At 44.6% G+C, this 20,185-nt stretch overlaps 1 protein-coding gene across 1 annotated transcript in view; it reads left to right on the top strand.

The window, feature by feature from the left end:
• Window positions 1–20,185, top strand: part of Rprd1b (regulation of nuclear pre-mRNA domain containing 1B) — a 44,009-nt gene that overhangs the window by 20,531 nt on the left and 3,293 nt on the right. Inside the window, exon 6 of the mRNA XM_021663930.2 lies at window positions 4,766–4,941. Within this exon, the coding sequence (XP_021519605.1) occupies window positions 4,766–4,941 (176 nt within the window). The remainder of the gene's footprint in view (window positions 1–4,765; window positions 4,942–20,185) is intronic.

Genomic DNA, 20,185 nt, shown 5'->3' with positions numbered 1-20,185 from the left:
TTCCTAGGACCTGGATCTGGTTCCCTGCACCCACATGGTGGCTCAAGTGCCTGTAACATCAGTTCCAGGGGATCTGATGCTGCACTCTGACCTCTTTTGGTACCAGACACACAGCTGGTATATTTATATACATGCAGGCAAACACTCACACAAATAAAAACAAACAAAAAATTAAATAGATAAAAATAAACCACAACAAAAAGAAGCTTTTGAAACACAATTTGAGTAGTGATTTGATTAATTACAGTAGAAATGCTGGGGTGCCATAGCCTGCCACTTTCTGAATAAGATCATTTGACAACGTGGTGCAAACTGTGTTTATGTGGAGCAATGGAGGTCAGGAAGGATAGGCTATGAACTCAGGACTTTTAGGTAAGAGGACAAAAAAAAGAATGTATGGTATATAGCTGTGATGTTTAATCCACTGCACACTGACAAGCTTGAAGGTTGATTTAGTGCCAAGAATTCTAGGTGTGTGGTTGGGCTCATCACAGTCACTCCAGTTAAACAGAAGAGTTGAGGAAGGGAGTGAAGTATGAGCTCATTTGTTAAAGTGCATGTTCTCTGCCTGGCACTCCGTGCCTCATGAGTCTTTAAAGCATTGTGTTCTTGTGTGTAAGAGGAGATTGAGACTTTGCAAACTTAGATATCTTGGCTAAAATCGCAGTCTTCTTGCAAAAGCCATTGCCCCTCCATCCCCTTCAGCTGGCTGCTTCTTTGGCTTCCATGTTCACCTGGAAGAAGTGAAAGCTATTGAGGCAATGACTTCCTTCAGTTGGCAGAGCTTTGAGGCTCAGTGTGTAGCAGGTGTTCCTGGTGTCATGCCCATAGCCTTTCAGGGATTAAATGTTAAGGAGGAGGCAGAGTTGGTGGGCAGTGAATCACAGGAGATAAAGTTGGTCAGGGAAAGCTTTCTGATGTGGGAATCTTTGATCCTCCCTTCCTTTGGGTCTGTATTCTACCACCTCTGTGAAGCCTGTTTCACCCCTTATTGAAAATGCTGACCTTTCACGCCAGAGCCCCACTTTCTCCTGTGTAGCTCTGATCTTCAGCTGATGACTAACCCAGTACTACCTACAACTTCCCTTCCTACTGAGAATACAGGCTTGAAGACAGAGGCTATTTCTTGTCTGTTGTCGTCTGTTGTCGCCTGCTGTCTGACAACCAAGGCACGAAGGAAGAACTCAGGTATTTTCTAGGTGATTGGAAGGTCGTGCACTGAGAATTTGGAAAGCCCATTGGGGTGAACTTCTTGACCTAGGAGAGAGGGGCTGGATACAGGGATTGTACATGCCTCTTGAGTTTGCTGTTAAGGGGAGCAGGGAAATGAGTAGCTGAGGAGTGCTAGCTGGTAGGGAGACAGAGCTAGGGGATCCCTTCTGTGCTGCTGGTTCTTAAAAAGGAGCAATGAAGGAGACAGGGCAAGCTTAGGGGACTGTCAGAAACTGATTATTGGAGCGAGTTGGCCAGGAATGGAGGATTCTTGAGCCCTGGTGGAGGACTGGTCTTAAGTGACTCACAAAGTTATGAGGAGAGCAAGCCCGAGCACAGCCATTGTTGGCCCCAGGCAAGATCTGCGCCTGCATTTGAACTGCAGGTTTTTGTTTTTGTTCTGTTTTTTGTAGCCCCTCCTTTTTAATTATTTTTTTTTCATACAGTATATTCTGATCACAGTTTCCTCTCCCTCTTCTCCTCTCATATCCTTCCCATCTTTCCACCAATCAACTCCACACCTTCTTTCTCTATTTTGAAACCAAACAGACAAATAAAAGAATAAACCAGAATCTACTAAAAAACCAAAACAGACTGAGCAGTGGTGGCACGAACCTTTAATCCCAGTATTTCTTTTATCCTCAGGATTTGGGATGCAGAGGCAGGTGGAGCTCTGTGAGTTTAAGGTTGGCCTGGTCTACAGCACTAGCTCCAGGATAGCCAAGGCTATACAAAGAAACACTGACTCAATAATAATAATAATAATAATAATGATGATGATGATGATGATGATGATGATAATAATAAACGAAAGCAGGAAAAAAGCATCAGAAACACGTATTCATACAGATACACATAAAACCTATAAAAATAAAAAAATCAGAAACCATAATATATAAGCAAAGACTGGTAAGATAGATAAAAGTTGCCCAAACAAAGCGTTACAAGACAAAGCATCTCCTAAAGTACCGTTGAATTTGTTTGTGTTGGTTTCTGCTGGGCCTGGGGCCTGCTCTTAAGTATAGTTTGGTTTGTGTATCCATTGAGATTCTTGGCAAGTGTTTGACACTTGGAGATAGATAGGCATGGGAGCTCTTGTCCACTTCCTCTCAGCACTGGGACCCCATCTGGCTTGGACCTGTATAGGTCCAGTCCATAATACCACCCACAGTCACCGTGAATTCATATGTGCATCAGTCCTGTTGTGTTTGGATAACACTTTTTCCTTGGTGTCCTCTATCCCCACTGGCTGTTATAAGCTTAGAGTTCCCTGAGCCCTGATGGGAGGGATTTGATGAAGACATCCCATTTAGACCAGGGTGTTCCAAAGTCTTGCTCTCAGCACATTGTCCATTTGTGGGTCTCTATAAGTTCTACAGGAGGAAGCTTTGCTGATGATGGCTGAGCAAGATGCTGATCGCTGATCTGATTTCCAGCCAGTATGGCTTTGTGTAATTCTTGAATGATAAAAAGCTGTGTTTCTTGGTTGCAATTACATGTATAAATAGATCTGGTTTTCTTATGCAAGTTCTTGAGGGTGAGAATTGACTTTCAAATTTTTAAAAAATTATTGGTATATTGTTTCCTTGCCATCTTTTTGCCACAAGAACTTTGACATCTTATTTGTTTGTTTCTTTATTTGGTTGGTTTTTTGAGACAGGGTTTCTCTGTTTCAGCCCTGGCTGTTCTGGAACTCTGTAGACCAAGCTGGCCTCAGACTCATACAGATCCACCTGCCTTTTCTCCCGAGTGCTGGGATTAAAGGCATGCACCACTGCCCAGCTAACTCTGGCTGTTAGAAAGAGATCAGTAGTCAAGGGCTAACCAAGCTCAAAGCAGCCACACTCAAGCTTATTCACAGGCAACACCGACAGTCTAGAGTACTGCATTGGTCCTTGCCCTCTATCACACAGGCCCTTATCCCACTTTGTTTTGCTTATCCCTTCTAAGTATGTGTTATTCTCTAATCCTGATGCCAAAGTCTGCTCTTTGGCATCAGTTCCAGCAGAGGGGTGGGCCCTCAGCAGCTCATTTCCTGGTGTTACTAGAGGCAAGTAAGGATCATATAGCTGTTCTATGCTAGAAATTCCTAAATCTTTTTGCCTCGAAAATGCTGAGGGCTCTCAGATTTGTGTCACCAAACTGTCTGGGAGCTCAGGTGCCCTTTGCTTCAAAGCATCAACCTGCTATTTTCATCCAAAAGACCTATTTTATTTATTTTTAATACTTAATTTGTATTTATGTGTATGGATGTATCTGCATGAACTTATATGTGCCACATACATACATGGACGTGTCCAGATTGGGTTGGAGCCTCTGGAACTGGAGTTAGTGATTGTGAGCTGCCTGATGTGGGTGCTGGGGATCAAACCCCTGTTCTCTACAACAGCAGTAAGTGGGCTTAACCACTCAGCTATCTCTTCAGCCCCCAGAAGGCCTTTTAAAGCAAGGTGCACATGCGCAGACTCCTGCCCCCACACAGCTGCAGCAGTTCTCTGTGGATCTAAATTCTCCTTTGTCTTCCAGCATTTGCTACACCAGGCTTGTTTACCGCTTCTTTTCTTTTTTGTTTTGTTTATTTTGCTTTGTTTTAGTTTTCAAGACAGGGTTTCTCTGTGTATCCTTGGCTGTCCTGGACTTGCTTTTTAGACCAGGCTGGCCTGGAACTCTCAGAGATCTGCCTGCTTCTGCCTCCCTGAGTGCTAGGATTAAAGGCGTGTGACACCCGCGCAGCTAAGAATACCTTTTTTTATACTTCAGGGTTTGTTCATTTTCCCTCCCCATAGCATGGTGACAAGCCATTATTTGGACATGAAATCAGTCTGGTCCATGATGACCAATACTTTAGAAATACAACACATAGTAACAAAAATGTTTTTCCTTCTTTTTTTGTTTTTTTTTTTTTTTTTCAGGATCTTGCTGTGTAACCCAGGCTGAGTGTGAGCCACCATACACTTGGCTGTTGCTTATTTTACAGACTGCTTCCACTGAGGGCCATGTTTAGATACTTTTCAAAGGTCCTCTATTTTACAAGTGTGTGAGACAAGCTGTTCCCAGGTGCTATGCTCTTTCTCTGGTGAACAGGGTCCTGCCAATCGGCTTCTGAGACCACATTTAGAGCCTCTCACAACTGCTGTTTTCTCTCAGGCTCTGCACACCTAAGACTTGAGTGCTTCCTCTGTTTCTTCAGAACAGTGGGAAGTATTTTTAATGCAGTAATATAGGCAAACACACTTCATCTTCTAAGAGGCCAGGAAAACCATTTCACAGATGACCCCAAGTACCTTTCTGCTGCTTTTGTTTGGAGAGCTTTTGCTGGAAGCTCTTTTCAGCCTGCCAGCTTTCCTGCCCCGTCCACTTGCCTCACTTCAGGCAATTCTAAAATGTGTTGTGTTAACAGAGTTGGTGCCTTTGCATTCTTGGCTAGGCAGCATTGTTGGTTCACAGGGTCTGGTTTATTCTTGGGCTCTGTGAATCTTCTCTCAGGAATGTTTGCAATCATACCTATGTGATTTGTATGTTGTCCCTGTTTTCTGCTCTTATTTGTACTCAGACAAAGAGGCAGCTGAACGTCTTTCAAAAACAGTAGATGAAGCATGTCTGTTACTAGCGGAATATAACGGGCGCCTGGCAGCAGAGCTGGAAGACCGGCGCCAGCTGGCTCGGATGCTGGTGGAGTACACCCAGAACCAGAAGGAGGTTTTGTCAGAAAAAGAGAAAAAGCTAGAGGTGAGTGCATTGCAGGGCAGACCCAGACTGCTTGAATAATCACCCTTCCTATAGCTCATATTATTCTTGGACTGACCTTTCTTTATCTTTTGAAAACAAGTGGAATAGGACCATCCATCTGATAATTGCAATTACTGGAGCCTAGTTAGAAGTTGAAGTCATGTTCTTACATGTCCAGGAAAGAAAAACTCATATTTTGAAAACAGGGACCTCTTAGTCACCACTTTTAGGATCTTAAAGCTGCTTCAGTTTAGTGTTACAGTTAAGAAATTATAAATTGAGGTACAGAAAGGTCAGCAAAACCAAAGGGTATTTAATTGGCTATTTTTTGGGAATCTGAGTTGTTTTGAGGTTTATAGACGCATGCTAAGGCCTGTAGGTTGCCTGCCTATAAGTTCTACTTATACATATTCCAAAAGTTCAGTTGTGCTTATGTAGCCTGCCTTATACTGTGGGCAGCAACCCATTTTTTCCTGAGTGTAGGGCATGTTCCTTAGTGTCTCCAGCAAAGAGGGTTTAGAACCATCCCCTGCTGTCTGTCTTCTTAACTCTTTGTCCCTGGGAGCAGAGCCAGGGATATTTGGGGTTCACCTGTCCCACTTGTTTGTTTCTTGGCTTCCTCTTGGTTTGTTCTCTCTGTTTAAAAGATACATGAAAAGGAGTAGGAAGGGAAGGGGCACTGAATTGGAGAATAAGTCATAATGATCATAAATACACCTCAAAAAGCCTCTTCAGTAGATAAGGGAGTAGAAGGCTACCCTTCTTCCAATGCGGAAAGTTCTGTGACCCAGAGGGAGGGACTACTGGGCTAGCTCCAGTGGTTATTGAAGAGGGAATACCATATCCTTACATACAATGATTATGGGGGCTGTAATGGCTAGAAGTACTGGGGACTTCGTGCCTAGCAGCTGGAGTGTGGAAGACAAGGGACAGCTGAGCAGCCGTGTGGCTTTCCTGTAGATTCAGCACTGACCAGAGGTCCTACCGGGAACTTCATCAGCAGTAGCAGACAGCCATTTATCTGCAGCGCTCATCTTTCACAGAGGAAGCATTTCAGCACTGTACCCTGGGACTAATAAGAGATTGTAATTAATGATTCTGGTTGTAAGTCATCGTGCCATCTGTTGAGCTGCCCCTTGGCGACACATTAAGGGCTTTCTCTGATCTGTCAGACATTGATTATCGTGAGCAGCTGTTGTTGGGTGGAACATGGCACGCCATCCTAGAGGACGGTCTTTGAGAAGGAGACTGTTGGTGGAGCCAGTTAACTCTTTGTTCTACCTCTTCCCCAGCTGCCATTAGCTATCTGTTTCAAAGGAAGGGGTCTTCTCCTACAGACTAGGTAGCCTCCTGGGTATCCCGAGAAGTTATGAGGCATAGAAGGTCATAGGTCAGTCATTCTGTAGCTTTGCAGCTCCCATTGTTGCTAGAGCACCGAATGGCATGGCATTGGAACCCAGCACCTGAGCATGGAATAGGAAGATTCTAGCACTGCAAGGGAGTCAGAACACAGGGTTCCTGTCCCACACCATATCAACCAGCCAGTTGGGCAGGACCATTCATTGTGAAATAAAACGAAGTTTGCTGCGTTTTAAAAAGCAAATGACTAGGTAAAATATAAGAGGCTGAGGGATGGCATTAGCGCTTTATCTGCGCTTGCTGAAAGCATGAACAGTTTGCTCTTCTGAATCTAAGATTTCCTTCCACCCCTTATAATAGACAGATCTTCTTCCATTCCATCCTGATGGCTATGGTTACACCCAGCGTGCAGCTTGAGGGAACCCCGAGTGCTGCGTACCTCTCCACCTTCCTTTTGTAACAGTCGGTCCTTAACACTGCCAAATCAGGAGGCCACTTACATGTGATTGGAAACCTCGTAGACAAACAGTTGTTTTCTTGGGAGTTTTTCTCCACAGTTCTAATTTGTTGTTAACAGTTAAGTTTTTCTGTATTTTATTTTATTTTTTTACCTTTGTATTTTCCTTTAGACAGCAAAATCTCTCTTTTTCATTGAGAACTTATGTTGGGTTTCTAGTAGCTTCTGAACCTTGAAGTGGAGGTGCTGGGTCAGTCTAGTGGGGAGGACTCATTCTGCCTCACAGAAGGAAATTGCGTTTCAAAGAAATCATAGTCTGTGTCAACAGCATAGGTAAACATACAGCCAAACAACTAATGGACTTAAGACAAGTAACAGTTCAGCTTGTGGTTTATGATAATCTCTGCTGGGAGTAAAGCCTTTTTGTAAAAGGAAATGGCAATTGAAGAAGAGAAATGTATGTTTATAAAAGGGGATCAGCCAGAGGCCTGGACAGGTATGTGAAGAGAAATAAAGTGTGTGGACATAGGCACTGGAGACCCTGTGGGGAACTGGGGTCTTGACTTCAGGGAGTCACCAGTCTGTACCTGTTGACTGATGGACACACGTGCAAAGATGGGTAAGATGTGTCTCCTCAGCGGGAGGTGCTTCTCAGGGTCAAGAGGTTTGTCTGCTTCCTTTCCTTGATGACTTGCCCTCCAGGGAGTGACCTGTAGCAAGCAAGGACCTAATGGGTAGTGTTGAAAAGCTTAGACGAAGCAGACTCTTCTAGCTCATCATGTCTGCATTGACACAGACCAAGACAAAACTCATTATTAATAACATTAATTTGAGCAGATGTTTATTAAGGATGTATGTAAAGTGTCAAATGCACATGCTTTCTGAACACCAGATGCCTCCAGCCAGCCCCTTGGAATCTGCTGGACACCATGCTCTTTAACTCAGAATTCTCAGGAGAAGTCACCTACCTTTTCCTTCAAAGACAGTTACTTCTAGGTTCCATTAAGTGGTTTAACAGATTTGCTTTAATATCTGGTTATTTACTATCTGGAGGGAAGTATTAGTAAAGGTGACTGTAGTAGAAAATCCAAGCACTTTGTGCGCCTGCTTTTTCCTTTTAGTAGAATTAGGCTTCATTTAGAGATGATACTTCTTGTTGTTGTTGTTTTGAGACAGGGTTTCTCTGTGTAGCCTTGATTGTCCTAGACTCATAGAAATCCTACTGCCTCTGCCTCCCAGAGTGCTGGTTAAAGGCATGCACCACCACGCCTGGCAAAATGATACCTTTTTAAAAACCATTTTTATGCTTCTGAGTGTCATGGTTGGCACTATATCACTTTCTTTTTAAACTCTAAGCAAGGTTAAAGGGAAAGCTGATGAAAATCGGTAATGCTTCGTGTTGTGAACACAGAAACTGAGAAATGGAAAAGAAAGCTGTGGGAAGGACCGGTGTTACTAACAGCTCAGAGGTCAAGCTACAGTGTGGGGCCGAAAGCAATGTTGACTCAAAAAGGTAAAGCCAAAGGTGCCAGAACAGCTTTCAGCTTTCAGACATCACTGTCAGAACAAGGGGACTTTGTTTCCTGCTGACAGAGGTGACTCTTAGGCCAAGCAGCTGCTTAAACCTCACAAGCCTTAGTCTGGGCAGGTTGGTCAGAGTGCCTGTCCTGTCATATTGGATGAAACGTGGTGTGCATATGTTCATCAGAGCCATCAGAAGGGGGCGGGGGTGGAGGAGAGAAGCTACTTGTGCAAGCTTTAAAGGAAGACAAAACATAGGGTCAGGTGCCTGCAGTCTCACCTCCCTAGCACAGCAGCTTCGTGCATTAAATCATGCTGTGTGTCTGTCATCTAGACTGAAAGGGGCTCTCCGTGCTGCCCAAAGACCGCAAAACAGGAAAGAGCTCTAGATGAATTCCCAGCTACAGACTTGTTCATAGATTGAGGTGAAATTATACAGCATCAAGTTAGCCATTTGAGAGAGCGTACATTTCAGTGACAATTAGTACTTCATAGTATGGAGCAGTTATCCTCTGTAAGGCTCTAACATTTCATCACTGCAGAGGGAAACCCCATCCCTATTAGGTAGTCAGTCCCTGGGCCCTCGCCCTCTGCTCCTGGGAACCACTAATAGGCTTTTTGTCTGGATGGTGCCTCCCCTGGAGATTTTAATGTCTCTTCTTTCAATTAGGGAATAGTTTGAGGTTTATCCACAAAGTACAATGATTAGTACTTCATTCCTACTGAGAATGAATGTTGGTGCAAATATTGATAGTTATTGCAATAGTAAATAGTATCTATTATATGGATCTGCCAGAATTTGTCTATTCACTATTATTGACATGCATTTGAATTGCTCCTACTTTTTAGTTACTGTGAGTAATGAATAATGCTGCTGTAGATAGTCATGTACAAGTTTTTGTAGACATGTTTTCATTTCTCTTGGGTGTGTGTCTAGGGTTGAGGTTGCTAGGTCAAATGGTGATTCTGTTTAACCTTTTGACACCCACACGCCAGACTATTTCCCACGCCAGCTGCCCTATTCGCTGCTGCAACTACCAATGTACAGGCTTCAGTTTAGTTGCATCCTTGCCAATATGTACCACTTTTTCTAACAGCATAGCAACTTTGAACTCATACCTGTGCTGATTGATTTGTGATTTTCAAAGTAGCAGTGGCGATGAGCATCTTTGCCTGTTCCGGGACCAGTTTGTTGTCCTTGTTGGAAGCATGACTATTCAAGTCCCTTTGTCCACTTTCAAGTTGAGTTGTTTGCATTTTGAGTTTTATGCATTTTTTATGTATTTCAGTAATTAAGTACTAGATAAGATTTACACACATTTTCTCCTACTGTGAAAGTTTTTATTTTAATGAGTTCCAATTTTACTCTAATTTTTCCTTTTGTTACTCTTGTTTGGGGTATTGCATCTAAGAAATCATTAACCAATTCCAAGACATGAAGATTTCTCACTGAATTTTTTAGCTTTAGTGTCTGAGCTCTTACATTTAAGTTGTCATCAGTTCTGAGTTAGTTTTGTATATGTTGTAAGGAAGGGAACCAACTCCTGTCCACTTGCCAAGCAGTATTTTTTGCAGTGACTGTTTTTTCCTCCAGCTGAGTGTGACACCCTTGTCAGAAATAATTGGCCATCGTTGTATGTGTTCACAGTTGTGTGCCACTGATTTCTGTGTGCCCCATGAGAGTGCCTCATTTTATCATGCAGCTCTTTAGGAAGTTTGAACGTGAAAAACACAAGTCTTCAAACTTTTTTTTCCCCATGTTTTGTGCAAGACCCCTTAAAATTCCATATGCATCTAAGAATTTGCTATCACCTTCTCAATTTCTGCAAGGGGAAAAAAGCCATTTGAATTTTACTAGTAGTTGCATTTAATACTTATTGGTGGTAAGATCTTGTTTCTTAGTCTGTGAATAAGAGCTAGATGGCCTTGCACTAAGCGTTATTCTCTGAAGCAGAATTTTAATAGACATACCAGAGTATCACTTACTGATTTGGCATTGTGAAAGCCCTGTCTAGGCACCATAAGTCTCCTTGGTCATAGATTAGGGGTGGAAACCTACTTTTCAGTAGCCAGTGATACTCCTCATCTCTAGAAGGCATCATATGTGCCCTCAGCAAAGTTACCGAGGTCCCCACATTACAAAGTAGTGTGACATAAATGCTTGGATGTCCATGTAATAGGATTATTGAGCTAAAGGAATTTTAGTGGCCATGTGGTTTGAGTGGCCAGAGTTGAATGATTTAAAACAGTCTCCAAAGCATCTTGTCATGGTGCAGTATCTTATGCATGGAGGTAGCAGTGATTGCAGACAAGCATACCAGAATGACCTGTGAGTGAGTGAGAATCTACTCTGCTCCTTGCTGCCCTCAGTGTGCCCATGCACATGCGCTGGTGGCCAGGGAGAAATGACTCAATGAACTTGGGGCTGTTGCTTTTCTCCACACTTGGCACCTCTTTCTAGCCTCTAATGAATCCTTAAGAATTTGACTTTAGACAACACAACTGGGAGGGCAGAATGATGTAGAGTCCCGCCTTGCTGTGTGACTGTGTATTTTTGTGCATGGCAGGTTTTAACAACTCGAGAAATTCTTTGGCTCCAACCAAGGGGCTTCTAAACCACACTGAAGGCCTGTTGATTTTGACAGCATCTCTCCAAGGTGCAGACGGTTTAAAAGCATTTGTTTCTACAGTGGGACAGACAGTAGGTGGAGATAGAGAGCTCCCCTTTGTCAGCTTTGGAATGCATTCTTCCCATTTCCCATATGATGAAAGCCAGTATCTTCTCTCACTGTTCCTACAGTATGTGCAGGCAATCTAATCCTTGTTTTTCATAAAAGAATTAATTTCTAGGTTTATCTTAGGATCTCAAGGTCACGGTGTCAGTGTGGGATCTCCTGACCCTAGGGAACATGGCTAGAGCTGGCTCACGTGGAGATTGTCAGGATATCTGAGTGGCCTGAGATAGTCTCAAGCTGACCCCACATATCTGCCTTTGCAGACACAGTTCTGTCCTCACTAGACCAGCATTATCAGCTCTAAGGGCAGATAGAACAGTTACTGAAGCAAGGGGTTCTGCTTATGCCTGCCAGATGTTCATGGGGGGCTGGTACCTGGATCCTTTCCATAGCAGGCCAGAATTACATCTAGAGCAGCTGACTAGCAGGATGTGATTGTGTGTGTGAGTGCACCTGCATGTGGTGCTCGGGTTGGAACACTGCCGTGCCATTGAGCTGCACCCCAATCCACTGTTGGCAGCATTGCACCTCCTTCTGAGCAGCCCTCCTTACATTCTGCTGTTGTAGGCGGCACCTACAGTGTGCGGGTGCAAACCAGCTCTGCCTCTCCCCCAGCCTTCCCCTTACTCTTTTTCTTGATTGTAAAAGTAATAAATCAGGAAACCCAGATAATACATATAAGGAAAAAAAGCTTATTAGTTTATAACCTACAAAGTATTGGTTTTAATTTGGATCTATTTCCTTTCTTTTTCTTTCCATTAAAGTTAAAATGGAGAGCCAAGCATGGTGGAACACACATGTAATTCCAACAATGAGAAGGTTGAGGCAGGAGGATCATAAGCTGCAGGCCAGTGCTAGACTGGCCTGTATGTGGGAGACACCGTTCTCGCTAATTTGTGAAATAATGGGTGATGTGTAGCGGCTTTTAATCTTGTTGTTTTCACTTTGCGTAATTACTTTTTCTTGCTAACAGAAGCTGTGAGCAGTTCGATGCCTGTGTTCCTTGTGAGCGTTTCTCTTCTCATTCTACCTCTCCATTTCTTGTAACTTCTCTGCCAACTCTTGGTGTTTGGATGATTTTCCTCTACATTTCTAGAAGTGTTTCTGTGTAGACGTGCAGGTGTCTGTACACCGAAGGGTATTTGTTTCAGGGTCTTCTCCCTACTCTGCACTCCTTTCTTAGGGGCTCTTGTTCTCTTCTGAAATTTACAGATACATCAGGTCGTTCTGTGAGTCTTTCCCCCTCCCCACCACTGCAGTTAAGGATCACCTTTGTTTTGTGAAGGAGCAAGTAGTGAAGAGTTAACTAGACAGTAGGCTGTCTTCTGGCCTTTACGTGAGCTTGCTTACATCTGTGACAGCTGTGGGAAAATGCAGATACTTACAACACTGACTTGAGTGAGCATAATTTCAAGAGCAGGGTTCAGATGACAGACATTTGAGCTGTGGTAGCTAACTCTGTTTGCCTCATTGAGTGTGTGCTATTTTAGTCTGTGTGAATGCCCTGCTGTTAAGCTGGGCCTCTACTCTCACTTCAAGCTGGTGCTTTGGAAAAGGGAAAATTGGAGAGGATGGTTGTTTGCTTTGTAGCCTTCCTTAGAAGTTACATCTCTATTTTTTTATTTTGGTTTTTGTTTTTTTTTTCCTGTAATGCCAGGTATACAAGGCTGTAATGCCTGCATTCAGAAAGCTGAGACAGGAGGACTGTAACTTTGTAAATTTCAACACAGCCAAGTCTCCCAGCAAGGAAGGCCTCTGAATACCCTTAAGACCAGCGTCGTGGTTATGAGCGGGCAGGCCCAGTTCTCTACACCGTCCCTGGAGGTTGCTCTGTTCAGGCTCACTTCGATGGGGCATAGTCTGGCTGGGAGTTGTTTCCATAGAGACAGACTTGCCCACTGCGGTCATCGATCCCTTGGAAGGGAGCCGCATGACCTCTTCCATGCCTTCCCTGGCTTTTACCATTGTGGTTACTTCAGCCTTTTAGCTTTAAAGTGATTTGTTTTTTTGTTAAATTTTATTTATTATTCACTTATGTGCATGTTTGTGTGTTTATGTATACACATATACACGTGTGTGTGTGTGTGTGTGTGTGTGTGTGTGTGTGTGTGTGTGCATGCACTACATATATACAGGAGTCCTTGGCAGCCAAAAGAGGGCAGGGCATCAGATCTCAGGAGCTGGAGTTGTGGGTGGTTGTGAGCCACCTGCTGTGGGTGCTGGGGACTAAACTCATGTCTTGGAAGAAGCTGCAATTACTCCCAACTGCTGAGCCACCTCTCCAGCCCTTTGATGTGAGTTTGTCTTCTGTAAAGGAACAGTTTTACTTCTGAGGCAGTTGTCTGTCAGTGTGCCTCATGACTCTGCATTCTGACCCTCTCTGGAGCATTTAATACTGTGTCTTCTCAGTACCTGGTGTTTTCTTTCCCTGGTTTTGAGTCACCCTCTGATGGTTCTAGTCTACTTTCTCTAGGATGCTCTTCTCCATCTCCATCCTGTAGCCTTTCTCTTATTGTAGACCTTTTCCCCAAGTGACTTCCACCTCGTTTGCTTTAGTTGCTGCCTGTATGCCCTTGCCTTATGCAGCTCAAGACAGTTCAAACAACACGGGGAGGCCGAGCTGCTCCTCCTTCTCACGGAGTCACACAGTGGCAGTGCCACCCAGCAAAACAAAACACCTGTAGTCTTAGCACCCAGGAGGCTGAGGCAGGGGGTTGGTGAGTGTGAAGCCATGCTAGGCTACATAGAGGCCCCCTCCCCAGTATTCTCTACTCACCCAGCACTTTTCCCAGTATCCCACATCTCAGATGTGGCACTTAGCCTCCTCATGCCCAACATCCTGTTGTACTTCTTGGTTTCTCAGATTGACCTCCCAGCCATGTTCAGTGGCTCTGTTTTTCTTGAGTTTGCCCCACTCTGCTGCCTGTCTCCACCTGTGCTATCACCTCTCCACTGTAGCCTTACTTGCTGATTACTTGCTTTTGCCCAACAATTCAGTCTTTACACAGCAACCTTGTCATGTTTTCAAAATGCAGCTCTGAGTATACCATTACCCTGCCTACACATTTAAGTGGCTCTCATTGCCCCTGAAATGGTCCAAATCATTATTCCCACACACACACCTGCCATGGCTTGCCTCCTCCCTCATCACTTATGGCTTGCCTTTTCCTCTTCCCCATCAGCCATGGCTTGCCTCCCTTCCTTGCCACCAGCCTGTGCTCTGGTATTGCCCATGCTGGCCTCTCATCTCTGGCTTTAGTGGGTTGTTTCCTCCCCCTGCTTCTCCCTTACTTTGCACCATTTCCCCTCACCGGTCGGACCCTACTCATCATCTGTGAGTACCTCACTGTCTCTTTGGTCAGGATGCCTTCAGATCCCACGCTGTAAAGCCAAGTGCCCTCTCTGTGTATGTTACCTCAGCCCCTACTTTCCCTTCAGAGCTCTGCATCTCTTGTGGATTCACAGTTATTTCCCTGTATGTCTAAATCCTTTCTGCATTACCATTCTCAACCCTCTTCAGCTCAACAGTCAGGGCAGGTCGTAGCTGGATGAGAGTCTAAGTATGGTTCAGGGTCTTCTCTTTGGCAGGGAACTTCCACTGACTACCCTGAGGGTGTCCACATGAGGTCTTAGCTAACTTGTAGACCAATTCCTTCCTCTCTGCAGTCCATAGATGGATGGTTTGGAAAGTGGTGCCATTTAGTTGAAATTTTCTGGTTTTTGTTTTTCCCTAATTTTGGACGTAGGCATTGAGAGAAGAAAGGATGCCTCTAGTCAAAGGACCTTCTGTATGCTTAAGGCCCCATCTGATAAATTCGCTTGACTTTAAGGACAGTTGAATGGCTTGTGAGAAGAGGATTTTATATTTCACTAATAATTCTTTATCTTCAAATTTACATCTCTCTCTTAACATATAAATCAAAAAGATTAAATATTACTCATAAAATGATAGAGACTAGGAGGGCTGGGTGTTCTTTTACCTCAGATCTGTTAATTCATGCTAGTTTTGTCCTAACCACCCGCAGTACAGGAATGGTTTCCATTCCTGTTATAGACCTGCAATTTCAAGAGTTGGAAGATGCAGGCAGAAGCATCAGTTCAGGGTCATCTGTAGATGCATAGCAAGGGCTAGTCTGAGCTACATAAAACCGTGTCTTTAAAAAAAAAGTTTTAATATTTTTATTTTACTGGTATTATATATTATGAAGGGTCCCATTGCACAGGTGCCTGTATTTTGAAGGACCCATGAGTCTTTTCAAAGTGCTTTATAGATTTTTACTAAATAATTAATGTATGTGTTTTCTTTGTTTGTTTTACCTCTGGGGAACTGGAGGTTAAATGTAGGACTTTGAATATGAGGCAGTTTACCACTGAGCTGTGTCTCCAGCCCTCTTTTTATTTTAATTTTGAGGCAAGGTTTTAGTAAGTTACCCAGGCTAGCCTTGACTTCCCTCTGCAGTTCACCTATCTTTAAAATCATTTTGCAGGTCAAACTGGCCTTGGACTTGTGATCCTCTTATTTCAGCCTCCTAAGTAGCTAGAATTACAGGCCAATCATGACTTTAAATTGTAAATGTCTTTCTTTTTTCACCACATTGAAATTATTAAGAATTGCTTTGTCTTAAAATTAATTTTGTTTTGTCCTTTACAATGTTGTTAGTGTGTGTATAGGCACATAACTTTGTGTTTTCCCCTTGTTTGTGTAAATCCCTATCAGACTTGGGTTTTTTTTAATAATTATTTACTTTTTTATGGGTATGTGTATCTGTGCGTCATGTACATGCCTGGTGGCGACAGAGGCCAGAAGAGTGTGTAGGATTCCCTGGAATTGGAGTTACAGCTGGTTGTGAGCCACTATGTTGGTGCTAGGAATTGAACCCAGATCCTCTAGAAGAGCAGCCAGTGCTCTTAACCTCCAAGCCCTTTCTCCAGCCCCAAGACTGGGGTTTTTGTTGTGGCAGTAGAAACACTTTGAGGATCCCCAGAGGGAAAAGAAGCACCCAGAGAAGCTTTGTGTATGTTCTAATGTTTAAGGAGCCCACCACCACATGACAGATGCCCTGTGAATGGATGAATGTTCAGAGGACACTCCTCTGTGGTCATTTTGCCATTTGTCCTTTTAGAGGGTTCTGTGTGCTCTTTTATCAGTGGCTTTGGTAATGAAGCTGACCAGGCCCCAAGCTTGGGGAGTGCAGCCACAGTTTCTTCTCTTCTTGTAACTTCTCCACCATCTTACTCAGCAGCTCCAGCCCCACTCTGGCCCCCAGAATGTGTCATTTTGAAATGTAGTAGCTGGAGCTGGCTGGGAGAGAGGTACAGGCTAGTGATGTCTTTTGTTCCATGTGGATCTTTCCAGAAAATTTAAGGCAGCGTTCTTAATTCCAATATGAAGACATAAGTGCTGTTCTTTCAGCCAGATGGATGGTTGAATAGAGTTGCTTACTGATGCTGTGATTTTAAGTGCCGGTCCTTTGAGCCTTAATGGAGGATAAAGCTTTGGTGGTATGGGAGGGTTGAGTTAGGTTAAATCATACCCAGGTAAAAGTTTACTTCCTCTTTTCTTTTTCCACTTCCTTGTGCTGGCATTGGAACTGAGGCCTTGTGCATGCAAGGCAAGTGCTAATTTTGTTTGTTTTGAAAATGAAATTCCTGTAGAAAGGTCACTGTGCTGTCAGCCCCTGTCATTTTTAACCCGCTTATCCCAGAGCTCATCTTCAGCATGTCAGGTCTGGCTTACTGCCCTGGCCATAAAAGGCAAAGAATGTACCAGGCCCTGTTTCCTCAGCACTTCGTTCCTTGTGCCATGAGTTCACAGTGTTAGCCAGTGCTGTTAATGCCCTTTCTCTTATAGTTTGTGGCTGTGAGGCAAGACTCCAAAGCTTTGTCAGTAGTATAAATCCTAGGCATTATCTCAGAACACACCTTAAGCTATCTCATTTGAAACATTACTTGGCAGCCACTTTGGAAGCTCATTACAGTGCCCTGGATCTTGACTCCAGTGGTGGCAGCGGTCAGATATGGCTTGATCTGTTTCAGGTCTCTGCACTGATGTTCTGTATGCAGGCTGGCTGAAGCATGCCCAAGTAGGAAGGAAGGGGGTGGGGCCGTTGGGTTTGCCTTGGCTTCTCAGGGGAGGTACTTGTGAAGGGAAGCAGCAAAGGCCTTGTGAGTTGTGGCTGCAGGAGAGACCACAGCCTGCAAAGTACTGAAGCAGCAGAATTCTGGGGTGTCCATGGGGTGGCCCCTAATCTTCTAAGTGCATGGGCCAAGCAGGGAAGTGTGAGTGGTTGATTCTGCACTTGGGTCAGGATGAGCACACACAAGCTTCTGTCCTTTACCTGTTCAAGTGGTTCTTGGTGTGCTAGAGAGACAGGAAAGCTGCACCCTTTGGGAGTCAGCATGCTCCCAGTGGGCCTCCTCTCAGGAAGCTGGTCTGAGTTGTATTCTGGTTACTCACTGTTCTATTGCTGTGAAGAGACACAATGATTAAGGCAACTGTTTGTTTGAGGTGTGTATGTGTGTGTGTGTGTGTGTGTGTGTCTGTGTGTGTGCAGCTCTGGCTGTGCTGGAACTAGCTCTGTAGACCAGGCTGGCCTCAAACTCACAGAGATCTGCCTGCCTCTGCCTCCCAACTGCTGGGATAAAAGGCTTGTGCCACCACTGCCCTGTCAAGGCAACTCTTAAAAGAGAAAGCATTTTACTGAGGTTTGCTTACAGGTTCAGAGGATTAGCCATTACCATCGTGTCAGCGAACATGATGGCACACATGACACTGGAGCAGTAGCTGAGAGCTACATCCTAATCTGCAGGCAGAGATAGAACTGGTCCCAGCATGGGCTTTAGAGAGTCCCAGTCCATCCCCAGTGACAACATCCACCCCAAAGGGGACACCTACAACAAGGCCATGCCTCCTAATCTTTCTCCAGTAGTGCCACTCGCTGGTAACCACTCATTCAAATATATGAGCTTGTGGGGGCCATTTTTATTCCAATCTCCACAGGTGGCATTGTGGAAGGGGACAGGAGTTGCGAAGAACATTGTTTTCCAAGGGAGCCTTTCAGCAACAGCTTGAGAACCACACTGCCAAGAGGAAAGGCATGCGATTCTTAGATTTTTCCTGAGCTCTTATTGTCCCTGCTCAGAACCAGAGAAAACTGGGAAGGCAGCTCATGGGGGAGCACGCTGCCCTGCCTTGCGGAGCATCAAAACAGAATGAGGAGTGTGAACTGAAGTTGCACTCAGAGTGGTTTTTCTTGGGCTTGTTCTTGAATGTTTTGTTAGTCTGTGACAGCATTTGGAAAGCCTAACTCTTCAAGAAGGGAAAAGATGGAGTCTGCTTAGTGACCCACAAGAGGACTAGCCCCAGCTTGACCCACTCGCCTGTTCGTCACTAAGCTGCGTCATTCAGCTGCCCTGTGAGGCCTTTCTAAGGCAGTCTTGACTTGCATTTAGGTACTCTGAGGCTATGGCTGTTTGCCCATTGATTATTTAAACCCCTTGACCTGCTAGGTCTTTCATTTGTTTCACTTTTGAGGCAGGATCTCTCTGTGTAGCCCAGGTTGGCCTTGAATTTGTGATCCTGCTTTAGCCTTCCGAATGTTGTGATTAGTAATGCATCATGTCCATAAAGAGACCGTTGGTCTGATGCTTTAGGCAGATGTCACTTAAGTATTGGTGCAAGCAGAGGCAGGGGACCTTGGCTTTGTAGAGCCCAGGCTTGAAGGTGGCTTTCACTGCCTGAAGTCTAAGTATGAGGAAGATGGCTATACCATCTGTGTGTGGGCCTCTGTGTGTGTTTCTCTGTTGCTGGTTTATCCAGCTACTGTGCTGGGCACTGCAGGGTGTGATGGATGTGGAGTGAGGCCTATGTATCCAGACCTTTCTGGTTTGACAGAAGAGAATCCTCATTAATAGTTTGCATGTTTCCTCAAGCTCATCTCCCTAGTGTACCAAGGTATTTGGCACTGAAGAACTGAGTTACTGCTGGGTGCACACTTTTAATCCCAGCACTTGGGAGACAGAGGCAGGTGGATCTCTGTGAGCTCAAGGCCAGCCTGATCTACATAATAAGTTCCAGAACAGCTAGGGCTACATAGTGAGGTTCTATCTCAGATGCCCCTAACCCCCAAAAGAACTGAGAATTAAAGAAAGGTCTTTATGTCAGGTTGTGGTGTGGTGTTGTACGCCTTCAATCTCAGAGATGATTAAATCTCAGGAGGCAGAGGCAGACAGATCTCTGTGAGTTCAAGGTCACCATGGTCTACAGAGTTCCAGGACAGCCAGGGCTACACAGAGAAACCCTGTCTGGAAGAACCAAAAAAAAAAAAAAGGAAGGAAGGTTGGTTTTCATGGTGAAGGCTGTTCCTGCACTTCAGGAAGAAAGAGGAAACTGTCTCAAACAGGATTGTGTAGGCAGAAGCATCGCTAACCTTGGGCCTCTGAGTCTTCCCAGCACTTTGGATGCCTTCCTGTATGAAAGTCTGCGCAGCATAGGCCCAGCCTCAGGAACCCCCTTATCCTACAGAATGCCTTGGCGGTAATAAGCCTCTAGGAGTCTCTAAGCTTCAGACCTCACATAGCCCACTATTTTCTCATACAGATTTATTAGAAGTATTGTGAGCTAAGGACAGAAAAAAACTGCCATATTTCTATCATTGGGAGTCGTAAGCTAGAGGAATGTGAAAGTCCAATGTGACTGAGGTGAAATAGAATTGGGAGCTCTGTTGCTCACCTAGCAAGGGAGGCCTGTAGGGCAAAGGTGGGGGTGTGACCCCTGCTCTCTGGGCACTGACTGGACTTTTTTTGAGGCAGGTGGAGATCAGTCAGTAGGTAGAGGGGCAGAAGCAGGCTTTGCTAGTTCCAAGGGAAGCAGGAGACCCCTCCAGTGCTTTGGGCTCTGACTCATGGTGATAGTGGGGTGCATTGTACCTTCTCAATGGGAGGGTATGGGGAGAGCAGACTGGAGGAAAGGCTGGCAGCACCCCTAGAAAAACTAACAGAGGCTCCCAGACAGTCTCTTCAAGGACTGGCAGTGGAGGGGTCTTGGAACCAGGTGGTGGCAGTTGGGTACTTTGAGATATGGAGAGCTTGTTTGTGAGTGATTGCTCGACGGTGGTCTGTAAGCTCCTAACAAAAAAGTGTGCTTTTCCAATGATTTGTCCAGCTTTGTCTA

The sequence above is a fragment of the Meriones unguiculatus genome, chromosome 4 (assembly GCF_030254825.1).
Source record: "Meriones unguiculatus strain TT.TT164.6M chromosome 4, Bangor_MerUng_6.1, whole genome shotgun sequence".
NCBI lineage: Eukaryota > Metazoa > Chordata > Mammalia > Rodentia > Muridae > Meriones > Meriones unguiculatus.
This window is presented reverse-complemented; position numbering and strand designations above follow the sequence as displayed.